Source organism: Coloeus monedula (genome assembly GCF_965178545.1).
Source record: "Coloeus monedula genome assembly, chromosome: 4".
NCBI classification, from domain to species: Eukaryota; Metazoa; Chordata; class Aves; order Passeriformes; family Corvidae; genus Coloeus; species Coloeus monedula.
The window spans coordinates 28,017,371-28,029,298 of NC_138784.1; the positions used below are offsets into that span (position 1 = coordinate 28,017,371).

At 43.3% G+C, this 11,928-nt stretch overlaps 1 protein-coding gene across 1 annotated transcript; it reads right to left on the reverse strand.

The window, feature by feature from the left end:
* Nucleotides 1-3,447: 3,447 nt before the first annotated feature.
* On the reverse strand, nt 3,448-11,563 carry DDX47 (DEAD-box helicase 47). The gene is made up of 12 exons (XM_082280261.1): nt 11,470-11,563; nt 10,816-10,909; nt 9,189-9,377; nt 8,461-8,532; nt 7,830-7,948; nt 7,250-7,321; nt 7,014-7,130; nt 6,712-6,858; nt 6,261-6,398; nt 4,810-4,880; nt 4,145-4,274; nt 3,448-4,051 (listed from the first exon to the last, which is right to left on the reverse strand). The coding sequence occupies exons 1-12, from the start codon at nt 11,551-11,553 to the stop codon at nt 3,932-3,934; spliced, it is 1,353 nt and encodes a 450-aa protein (XP_082136387.1). The 5' UTR covers nt 11,554-11,563; the 3' UTR covers nt 3,448-3,931.
* Nucleotides 11,564-11,928: the final 365 nt, after the last annotated feature.

Sequence of the window (11,928 nt, forward strand, 5' to 3'; positions counted from 1 at the left end):
ATCTGAAAACTAAGAAAGTATCTTTTAACCTTTTTTTCTAAAGTTCAGGAGTTAACCCCAGATCTTGGTATTCTGTCAGTATCTCACTCTGATTCTCCGTGTTTACAATTGTTGCGGGCTTCCCCCCCCAAAAAAAATCTACTAAGTACACAAGGAAGAGGAGTAAGAATTCAGAATGACTACATGAACTATGTCTGGCACCAAAGCTGGATTTTTACAGCATTTACTCTGCAACATTTACAATAATTAACTGCTCACTTGAATGTTTACAGAAGCTCCTTACATGTCATTGCAGGCAAAACACAACTTCACATTTATACAACACCAGAATGCTTGGTACATGCCTGTGTCTTTCACAGGTCATGCAATGAATTCCATTCCTTTTTAAGTATGTCCGAGGGCTTTTAAGCATGTTGGATATTTTCCTTCTTCTGTGCTTGGTTAAACTGGGAATTTTTACTAACTTCAGTCCTGATTTATAAATGAAGGCCTTCCATATTACCAATTACTTCTGAGAATTCCCTCCTAAACTGAGACTCCTCTCAGCACAAGTCAGTGGTGTTGCCAGAAAATAATGGCATTTAGCTCTCCCTCTTTGGTTATCTCTGCCTTTCTGGGGGCAGGGGCACAGGCAGGCTGTCAGGTCCTTGAACAAGTTCATGTGTGCCTCATTACTTTTAGAAGATTTAGGCTCAGGCTGCCACCACAGAAGGTCCTGGATTGCCCACTTTGGTTCCCAGCTATGCTTTCTGGCCCATGCCTTCCCATGCAGCCCCTGGGCAGGAGGTGCATGGCACTGGGGAACTGACATGGCCAAATCCTTTTCAGTAGGGTCAGTTCAGTGCAGCTTCCATACTGGGCCACTGCGTGGTTGCAGGGACTGCTACTTTTTTGCAGCTGTTGTCACTTATCCTGAAGTTAGTTATCCACACTGACATCCATGTTTAATTTCATTTCTCCCCTCACAAGGGTTGACCCACTTCTGTTAGCTCTAGAACATTTAAATGAAAGACACTCTATCCCCATTTGTTACTGCCCCAAGTACTCATGTACACGGTACTAAAAACCAAAACCACAAAACATAATTTAAAATATGTATTATAAATATATAAATAATCACCTTCTCCTTAATGGACTTTGGAAATGCAGAATTGTTTCAAACTGCAAACATCCCCACTGAACATTTTTTGAGAACACAGCTTTCATTGAAACTTCACCCGAGTTTCAGCCATAAAAATATGACGATTTGTGTTAGCCCAGTCCTACCTTACATCACGCTAAGGTTAATTCTCCACTCAGCTCCCTGCTGTGTGAAACTCGAGAGCATGCAGGGGTGTGCTTCAGAACTGCCCCTCAAAAGCCCTCCTGACTGAACAAACACACTGGCAGCAGTTGTCATACGAAAGTATGCAGCCGCACACATACCAGTGCTGGTATTTTCTGAACATTTATTCAGAGAGAGACAGGTCTCACTTCATTCTTTCCCCCTCATGTTTCATTAGATTAGCTGGAGATTTTGTTTTAGGTGGGCTGCAAATTGTGTTTTGCCCAAATACATCTCTGGACACTCCCACTTTAGTTATATAAACACCCTCTGACCCAGCCCTCCTGGAGTAGCCACAATAAAAAACCCATTTCCTGCCCCTCCAACCTGTTGAGATATTTTTAGTTTAAATTGAACGCACATACCTGTGGCAGGTGAGGCACCAGTGAGAATGTGGGTGTGGTGAGACCTTTGCTTTTCTAATGCCAATGCTTCTACGGCTTGTCATTCCAAATCAAGGGAGGTGGCCAGCTGTCTAGTCACTCCTCTCAAGGAGCTCTGTACTTTTTTACAAGGAGCAGCTCTATTTCTCTCCACCAGTATTCTTGCTACTGCAAAAGAGGGATAATCTTTGACTCCATCAAGGGCCAAGACATCCCCTCTGCTGTTGCAGGCTTCCACATAGGAAGAACACAGAGAGATGCTAGGATTCCAACCATTTATTAAAGCAAGCCTCACTACTTCTGAAAGGAATGACTCTGCCCTACCTCCTCCAGCAGTCAAAGTGCCCTTCACATCACTTTACAAGACTGGTTCAGGACTGACTCTGCATCTCATCCATTATATAGCTGGGAATAACACTCCAGAGGTTTTGCAGGGATCCTCAAGAGGGATTTAAGCTTCCTTTGCTGATACTGGAACCAATCCTATCCTGCCTGCAAAGAATAAGAAATTTTGTTCAAGCACCCAGCAGGACAGCTGGGAGAGTTCCCTTGCTCCATGGGGAACAAGCATTTGCACCTCCACCCATATTATCACTGACTTTGCTCTCTCTCTGGTGCATTCTAGGGCTCTTTCCTCTGACCTGTGTGGTTTGCTACCAAAGGGCCCTGTAGAATGCACATGTCCTCATTTCTGGGCTTTCACACCTGCCCCTTTGTGCTGGGACCCAGGCAAGATAGACACTCTTTCTGCTTTACTTGAATGCTCTTAGCAGTGAACATACCCAAGACTTGTACACTTACTATCTGCCACTGACTTAAAACTATTTTAGAGCGATCAGACTTGAAGATATTTGGGAGACTTAAGTAAACTGCTACAACATAAATAAAGAGTGAGAACACTGGCACTCCTTTTGCTCCAAAGAGTTCCTCTTGAAAAAACAGACCGAGGTTTTCTGGCATTTCTTTGCAAAATGTGCTGCCCCTAACAAAAGTGTAAAAGCATTCTGACTAGCATACATGTCTACTAGATTTCTGCTGACAATGTGAAATAACCACTGTGCTCATCTTGACTACTGCAGTAGTTTCTACTTTCCATTTACTGTTTTGAACATTGTTTTTTATGTAGCACAAAATCCAGTTTACAAATGGTTCTAATGGGAATTAAAGTTTCATGTATTCAGTAAATTTTCATATGCTGGAGCTTCCTACTCTTCTGTGCCCACCAGCAGGAACATCCAGTGTGAAAATTTTTATTGTCAGTGAGAACTAGCAGTAATGTTCTGGTTTGACACGAAGTACATTTATCTCATTCTCGCAAAAGTCTACTTATCTGGCATGGAACTCCGACTAAGAGTAACAAAGTTCCCTGCCTAGGGAAACAAAGACCTTTCCAGGATACCTGTTTTTCTGCACATCCCAGCTTGTGAGCTGCTTTCCCACGTAAATGCCCCCCTCTTGCGTTCATTTATAAGTACTACAAGAATCGGCCACAAAAACCCCACCCAAACCCCAGACCTATCCTTGATGGTGTCAGTCATTAACAGGTACTGGATCGAATCCCAGGCAGGGAATAGCTTCATCCTGCTGAAACTCGTTCTCTCTGCTGGACCACTCTTCAGCTGACAAATCTAAGGTTTTGATGTCACATCTGAATTGCTAAGATTGACCCAAGAAAACCTTCTGGCAGAGCTGATACACAAAGTGAGCGAACAGGTCAGTGACAAGACAAGGAAAACCAGGTGGCTTTAAAATTAAGCAAAATATATTTTGAGTTCTCAATGTAACACATCCCTTCACGAAGGCAAGGGCATCACAGCTGTGCTGTGAAAACTCAGATGCTTCTTTTTAACTTTCTCCTCTCTTTCTTCCAACAGATCTGTCTCCAGATGCACTCAGTGAGATCGGATAGTGGGACAGGCTGCAGCAGTGCAAAAGCTGCATTCACACTGCACTTTGTGAATGAGCTGGGCCACACCACAGCTGCTTCCAGGTCCAGAGGTGATGGTGTCTGATGGTGTCCCTGAAAGGAAAACTGGTACCATGCTACCAAAATGGGCCAAGCTCAGTCTGTAGCTGGTGAAGAAGAAAAGTAGGTTTTTTCCTCATGGACTGCCAAATTTCATATGTAGTTCTGAAAAAAAAATCCACTGGAGACGGCTTGGTAGACTGTTTTTGATAGCTCAGCCATAAAGAGAAAAATAAAAAAGTCTGTTCAAATACCAAACTAGAAGGCTTTCCTTTTCTTCTTTTTCCCTCCTGCCACCTTATTCCTGACACCAATAGCTTCTTCTGTGTCATCATCATCATTCCGAGATCGCTTCTTCTCTCCCTGCTCCCGCAGCTCCTGCAATGCAATCAACAGATTGACCAAGAGCTCTGGCACCTGAAGAAAATCAGACTACAACAGCGAGGACAGGGTCAAAAAGCCAGCACCCACCATTCGAGCAAATCTCTGGGCCTCAGCCACACGCTCTGTCAGCATCATAACTTCTTCCTCTTGCATGGGGAATGCTGGCAGCTTCTTGCCAATCAGGTGTTCAATGCGCTGGAACAGCTCTACATCATACCTGAGAAAAGACAAGACACCAGCTTGACTCAGCCCTCCTGAGAGGGGCTCAGCTGGCACCACTCACAGACTTCACCCCTAATCTCCAGCCTGCAGATACTCCTAAGTTTGTGCTGATGGTCTCACAAGCAGCTCAACTGCATCCAAATGATGCCATTTGGGATGGCTTCTCTGATTTAATTCAGCTCATCTCCGTTCAGAAGTATTTGGCAAAGATTTTCTTTTTAGACAAATACTTCAGTGTTTACAAAACACCCCCACAGTTACTGAACCTGCATTACGTATTTTAAAAATATATGAATATATTGTAGAGTCCAGTTATAAACAGTTCTGCTCAATACATGCCTGCTTCTAGAATTTATCTAGACTCCTCCCTCCCCACCAGGCACTTTGAATTCTCTCCCCTTTAACTAAATAAAACCACCTGGCACTTCAAACTGAAAAGTAGTATTTTATTCTCACCCAGGATAAGGTCAGATATTTTCTGTTCTGAAACACAACTGGAAAGAATAAGTCTGTTAAATTTTATCACTTACTGTGTGACAAAGGTGATAGATTTGCCAGATCTCCCAGCTCGAGCTGTTCTCCCAACACGATGAATGTAATCCTGGAAAGAATTTTCTTGATAAGCAATAATATATGTTCACCAAGCACAGAACAGATCTTATGGCAGATCAGGCTATATATTTTCTCTTTAGGAAGAACAAGAAAATGGTGCGAACATACAGCCAGGATTAAATGCTCAGGAGGGTGTGCAGCATCAGATTTTGAGAAGAGGTGTAAGTGGAGGCATAGCTTTGGTTTTAACATTTGAATTCTTCTCTTTCTAAATGAGAAGACCAACTCAAATTATTCCAGACTGCAGGACAAAGTTGCAATACGTGACCTTTGCCAAGAATTCACTATCGCTTCCTTGGAAAGCTAATATTTACAGTGAGCCTGTGCCTTCATTTTCAGTCTTGGGATCTAGTGCTCTGCATAATCCATCTTCCAGAGAAACTCTCTGACAAGTAGATTTAAACTTGGTGAGCATGGTGAAAGAGAGGATGATTGAGAATAATTTAGAAGAGTCTGATCTATCAGGCATCTTTTGTCAATATGGTTCTAGGCTGTTTTCCAGGTTTTATACTATGTTATGGAAATTAAAATACTCCCTTCTCCATACAGGATCTGCAGAGAGAGGATCGTAAGAAAGGATGTGTTCTATGGGTTAGATGAGGGAGAAGAGCACAAAGACTGTAGTAACACCATTCAAGCTGCTGCTCCCACCATTTTTTTTCTTTACTTTTGTCCTTTTACAAAAGGAGTGTCTTCAAAAGACCTACCATACTTCTGTTTGCAAGACACAGCATCTTTAATCATTGTAAGCAACTATAGCAATTCCTGAAGTGCAGGTTAATGGCATGCTTTCTGGAACTAAGCTGGGAAACAGTCACACCCCTGAGATAATCCCATACTTTCTGTAAGACAGAGTTGGTAACTCACTTTCTTTTTCTTCTGTGGCGCTTTTGTGATATGAAGGTGAAATATATTAAGGACACCTTTCTTAACCAAATGCTCATTGAATGTCATAATGAGAATTTAGCTTTTTTTCTTTTTTTTAAAACACAGTTTAAAATAGGAAAGCAGACCTGGATCACAGGCACAGAGACTACATGAAACTAGTAATATGTTAAAACTGTTTTCAAAGCCCTTTAATGTAATATGGCAAAACATATAGTCTGAGCAGAAATGCGAAGACACAGAGCATTCCTCACTTCCCCTCTTCACTTACAGGGTCACTTCTACAACCCAGGCCATGAGGCCATACAAACAGAGATATCAACTCAGTTGTGGAAGCTGAACTACACCTTTCAGTGTACAGAATCATGAATTAGACTTTCAGGCAGCAGAACAGAGAGAAGATGTCTCTGGTGCTTTGTCCACCTTCTTTGTCTATCTGCTCACGGTGACCAGAAGCTCTCAGCTGGCACACAGACAAGCTTACCTTAGAGTGTGTAGGAATATCAAAGTTGATCACCACATCCACATGTGGGATGTCCAGACCTCTGCTTGCAACATCAGTAGCCAGCAGAATAGAACGTGCCTTTGCCTTGAACTTGTTTAGAGAGCCCAAACGTTTATTCTGGAAAAGGACAAAAAGGGAATGAGAGAATCACACTCATTCTAGTCTCTAGTTAATATGCTCTTGTTGAAATACTGGCACAAAAGAACTGGGGGAGAAACTACTCAAAAATCTCACTTCTCTAATTTCTTTTTTAAACATTACAGAATCAGGGGCAGCATTCACATTAGTTAAATTTCTATGGATCAGTCCAGTCCACTAGCTGTGAAATACTCCTCCTGCAAGGTAGCTTTGACTCAATATGGTGCAGCCCATTTCCCAAGCCCCAAGACAGGCCTCCTGTCTACTCCATTCTGTGGGGTCATGCCCATACCTGACTCATCTGCCCATGGAGGGGAATGGCAGTGAATCCCAGGTTGCGAAGCAGTAGAGCAGTCCTCTGAGTATTGTTACATGTACTGCAGAATATCATGAAAGAGTTACCAGCCAGTTCATTCAAGATATAAACCAGGTAGCTGTCCTGTAAAGAAACAGAGAGAATTAAAAAAAACCCCAGAGATAATCATATGTGCAATATTTAAGAGTAAGTCTAGGCCTCAGAAGATGACAAGATATTGGACAGACGTGGGAGCAACAAAAACCACAACAAGAGAGAAGAAACAGGAGTGCCATTACCTTGAATTTGGAGGGGATGAAAATGTAGTACTGCTGTAGTTTTTCAACTGTCTGATACTTGGAAGAAACAGCACATTTAACAGGATTCTTCAGAGCAGCACGCTGGAGTTTTTGAACCTGGTAAGATCAATGAAATTTAGTAGGACAGAGATCTTGTCAGGAAATTGTATTAATACAGTCTAGTCAAGAGGATAGCCTGATGGAAGGAGAACTAAAGCAGATTGGTCTGTTCCCACCTTCTTGGTCATGGTGGCAGAAAACAGGAATGTCTTCCTGTCTCGAGGAATCACTTTTAATATCTTATCCACCTGTAAAAAAAAAAGGAAATGGAAATACTAAATACTACAAGCAAGCAAGACACAAGCCTTCCACAAATATAACGACCATCCACATGAAGAGTAATGCATGTGCAAACATACAGCAGGAACAAATTTTTTCTCTTCTAAGGGGAAGGTGTAGGCTGATATCTTGTTGGCAGTTAGGCAGTGTGAGCTTCAAAAGTCCAACAACAGTGCAAATATCAGGCAGTGTTTCTGCAGGAATGTGTGTGTGATTGTTTTCTACACTAACTACATTCTACATCAGGCACTCCAGAGAAACCAGTGGATTTCAAAGTGCCTCCTACTGCCTTGGCAGTGCTCTGCAGAACTCTGCTATGTTCTAATCCCCCCACAGACTCTTGTGTAATTATTAGATCTTAGTTACAATTTGCTACTAATTTCTACAGAACAGCTCAGTGTTCACTGTGTGACCGTATAAAGCGATTTTAAAGGAATTCATCTGGTGTTTCAAACTCTTCTTTTAGCAGATTCCTACCTCTGTCTCGAAATCCATGTTAAGAATCCGGTCAGCCTCATCCATCACTAGGAACTTCAGAGCTCGTAAGTTGAAGCCCTTTGTGTTCTCCAGATGATCAACTAGACGGCCAGGGGTTGCTGCCAACAGCATCACGAAAGCAAACTCAGAATGCAAGCAAAGGAAAAGATCCAAACAGGCAAGACAGTTGTCCATTACAGAAAAGGGATTCTTTGCCCAAGAAAAGTAGAGATTGTTCTGTGGGAATAACTTTTCCACAGGATATCTTCAGAGTGTGTTTTGAAATACGACTAATGGAGTCAGACTCTTAGAAAAAAAGTCAGACTTTTAGAAAAAAGTCCTAAAACAACATGACACAAAGAAGACTGTAGACAAGCTGTACTGTGAAGGATGAGACCAGCATTTTAAATACTTGAGGAGAATGAAAAAAGAAGCCAGAAGCACTCTGGGTCTAGCAGGAATGCTTTGGAATGAGCTTGTAGCAACCAAGTTACTGGTGGATACTTTGGAAACATTAACAAGCCAGTACTCAGAGCTTGGGACAAAAACAAATGAAGGATGTACTCTCCTTTCACTGGTTAACCACAGTTTGATAATATTCACACTCCATATCCCCAGCACATCAACTTACCAATTATAACATGTGGTTTCTTGGCTAAGGCCAGAGACTGAGACATCGTGTCAATTCCACCCACAATAACCGCTGCAGGACAAACAGAGTGGAGTGAATCCCTCAGTGTAGCACTCTGGTGTTTACTCCTACTGCCCATCACCCACAGCAATTCTGTACAAATGAAAAGCTACTTATTTTTATGAGAATTCACTTTATTTAAGCATATCTGACCTTCCTAGGCTTCTTAAGCCATACAATTAATTCCTTACTGGCCACAAGTATTTTATTTTCACAGCTGAAGAGCTACAGGCAGAATCTATTCCTTGCAATTTAACTCGGCTGCAAAAATCTAGGAATTCTAAAAATACCCACAAAGCTTTTTTTGAGAGATTATCTAAAGAATCAATACAGACAGTCTGAAAGGAAGATTAAACTACATCACACTATAGCAGGGGGCTCTATGCAATTTCACTGGACACAAACCCACTATTGAAAACATTCTCTTCTACTTCCACCTTCAACTGTTCAGACATAAAATGCAGAAGAGCTGCAGACCACTCCATGAGGAAAGCCCATTCAGCCTTTTTTTCCTCAAATCTGATACCAGATCTCTGTCTTCCAGCATCATAAGCTCTTCTCACATTTTGTTCAACCCCTCATATAAATCCTCTATTTTTATCTTTGCAATCTCGAGCTGACAAACTGGTCTTCAGAAAAACTGGTCCAATACCCTAAAAGCTACTTACTGCTTTGAACACCAATGGAGGACCCAAGAGCTTCAAACTGCTCTGAGATCTGAAAGGCCAGCTCCCTTGTTGGTGTGAGGACAAGAGCAAATAATCGCTGAGGTGTTTCCAGCAGTGCTTGAAGAATTGGCAAAGCAAAGGCTCCTGTTTTTCCAGAGCCAGTTTCTGCCAGTCCAATGACATCTCTGCCTGTGAGAAGGAGCAAGGGGGGCAAAAACTGTTATACATCTAGAACAGAGAAAGAAGACTTTAAAGCACTGTGCAATAAAACACAAGAATTCCCTAAGGACAGAAAAAAAGGCAGACACACAGAAGGTAAAAGAGAACAAAGGGCCAAACCAAAGAACTTCAGAATCTCTCGGAAGCGTTTTTAGACTGTGATTTCATTTGTATAATGATTACAGTCTCAATATTCCATTTTCTAGTTAAATTTCTGCTAATATACAGGGTTTCATGCAAACCTTATGTTCAAAATAAGCTTTACTTTATTATGTCTCAAATCTGACATCAGTTTACAGCTTAATGACTCTATCTCAGTATTTTAGTCCAAATGTTGTCTGTTTGCAGGCTTACAAGGAAACAGACTGCAGTGTTCAAACTTCAGTCACACAAACTACAGGACAACAGCACTACCAAACTCACATTTCACAAGCCAAAACTGTGCCATTGATTAGCAGAGTAATCCAAACCAGTTTGCAGTAGGAAGGGTAGGACAGAAAGTCTTTTGCCCCCAAAAAATGCAGGCAACAAGGTAGAATTCATCAGTAGAATCCATTATGACATCCTAAGCTCATACTGCTGAGAAGAACATGCCTCACACTGGAAACAATTTCTCAGGAATGCGGTCTTACCTTTGTGTTTGGTTTTCCCCAAGAGAATCTTATATGTGTAGTAAGAGTCTGACAAAAGTTAAATATTAGGACAGAGTAGATACTGAAAGTTTGTTCCCATTCTGTCACTACATTGTTCTTTCCCTCCTTGACAGTGTTTTGAGACAGTGTTTTTGTTTAAAAAAAAAAAAAAATAGTTCCAGAGACAGAAATGTCTGCTGAATTCAGTAATTTATTTTTCTGTAATTCCAGAATGCTTACAGAAAGTCACTGTGGTTTGGTTATTACTCACTTCAGAAATCTCATTTCAAAGAGTTGCCTGCTCACAGCAAAGCAGATTATACACATTATGGAATCAGCCAAGGCATCTTCACTTTCAAGCACACACACACATACACTATGTAGGTCTCTATCAGAAGCAGCACAGTCCAAAACCTATTGGAAGCTTCCTGTGTATCCTTGGGTATGTCAGAAAGAAAATGATCAATGTGGACTAGTGGTTCAAATGATTAGTAAGAATTCTATTTAGCAGGGAGTGTCAGAACTACACAACAGGAGTGAAAGCTCAAGGAGCAATATTTGTACCCATTTGAAAGTCTGTGATTTCAGGCAGTGCAATCCAAGCTCCAAGCTCCACCAGGGAAGGACACAGAATGAATACAAAAATGACTTCTAGACAGAGATCCTCAACAATGAAGAAGTTGGGACACACTCATCCCTGATCCTTCTCACTCAGCAAAATTCATTCACATAGAGCTCCTGGAGCAGTTGCCAGTTCAAAGAAGCACACTGCTCACCTTGGAGAGCCACTGGAATAGCCTCAATTTGGATCTTTGTTGGCACCTTCCATCCTAACTGGTCACAAGCTTCACACAGGACATCTGTCACTCCCTGGACATAAGTGACAAGAGAAAAGCGAAACAGACATCACCAAAAAGACCTCAATTAAATCACAGAGTTAAATTAAATACATGCTTCAACAAAGCCAAGCTTGTCTCTAGCAGAGACAAACCCCACCAGACCCCCAGAGCAACTCTCTGGAAGGGCAGGCTGCTCACAGTGATCCCCACTTCCATCAGTAACTTCATGGGATTTGTTCAAAACCATCTGTTAGCGATGACTGTCATCAGGAAGAATACGGTCAGTTTTACCGTAATTTACACAAGGAACTTCCCTCCCCACACACAGCCGCCTCTTCCCCCCAGGGGGTGTCCCATGGCCATGTAAAACAAAAACGCCATGGCAAGTTAACGCAACCGAAGGCACTGCCGAGCCCGGCGGGGCAGCGCCCGAGTGCCCACAGCTCCTGCCCGGGCCCGGCGCCGCTGCCCGCGGAGCGCCGCACGTGTCCGCCCCGCGCGCACTCGGGGCTGGCGAGGAGCTCCCCCGGCCTGATCTGCGGGACAGGGCAGCGAGCACCGGGGGCACAAGCGGCTCTGGCCCAGCCTCACCAAGTCCTTGAAGCTCCGTGGCTCCTCCACCGCCGGCTCCTGCTCCGTGTCGGCCACCGAGCCTTCCTCCTCTCCTGCCGCCATCTCGGCCCGTCCCCGCCTGCTGCAGCGCAGAGCACTCTGGGAGCTGTAGTCCTCCTCGCGGTGCGATGGGATTTGTAGTTCCGGACAGAGAGCCGAGCGGAGCGGGTGGATTTTCCCTCAACTCTGAGAGGTGCCGAGGGAAGGAGGAGTTGCGGATCTACAGCCGCCTGTCCTGGGACAAGGGCACCCTGAACTGGCTGTGGGAAAGCTTGCCTGCCTGCCCGCCCGGCGGTAACCCCGAGCCGCTAAGCCTCGGGCCTGCAGCTCAGCACTGCGCTGCTTAGGCAGTGCGTGATGCTGTTCCCGGTTCATGCCTTCTACAGCTGGGAAAGAACAGGCAAAATGAACTGGCCAGGCACCAAAAGACAAACATAT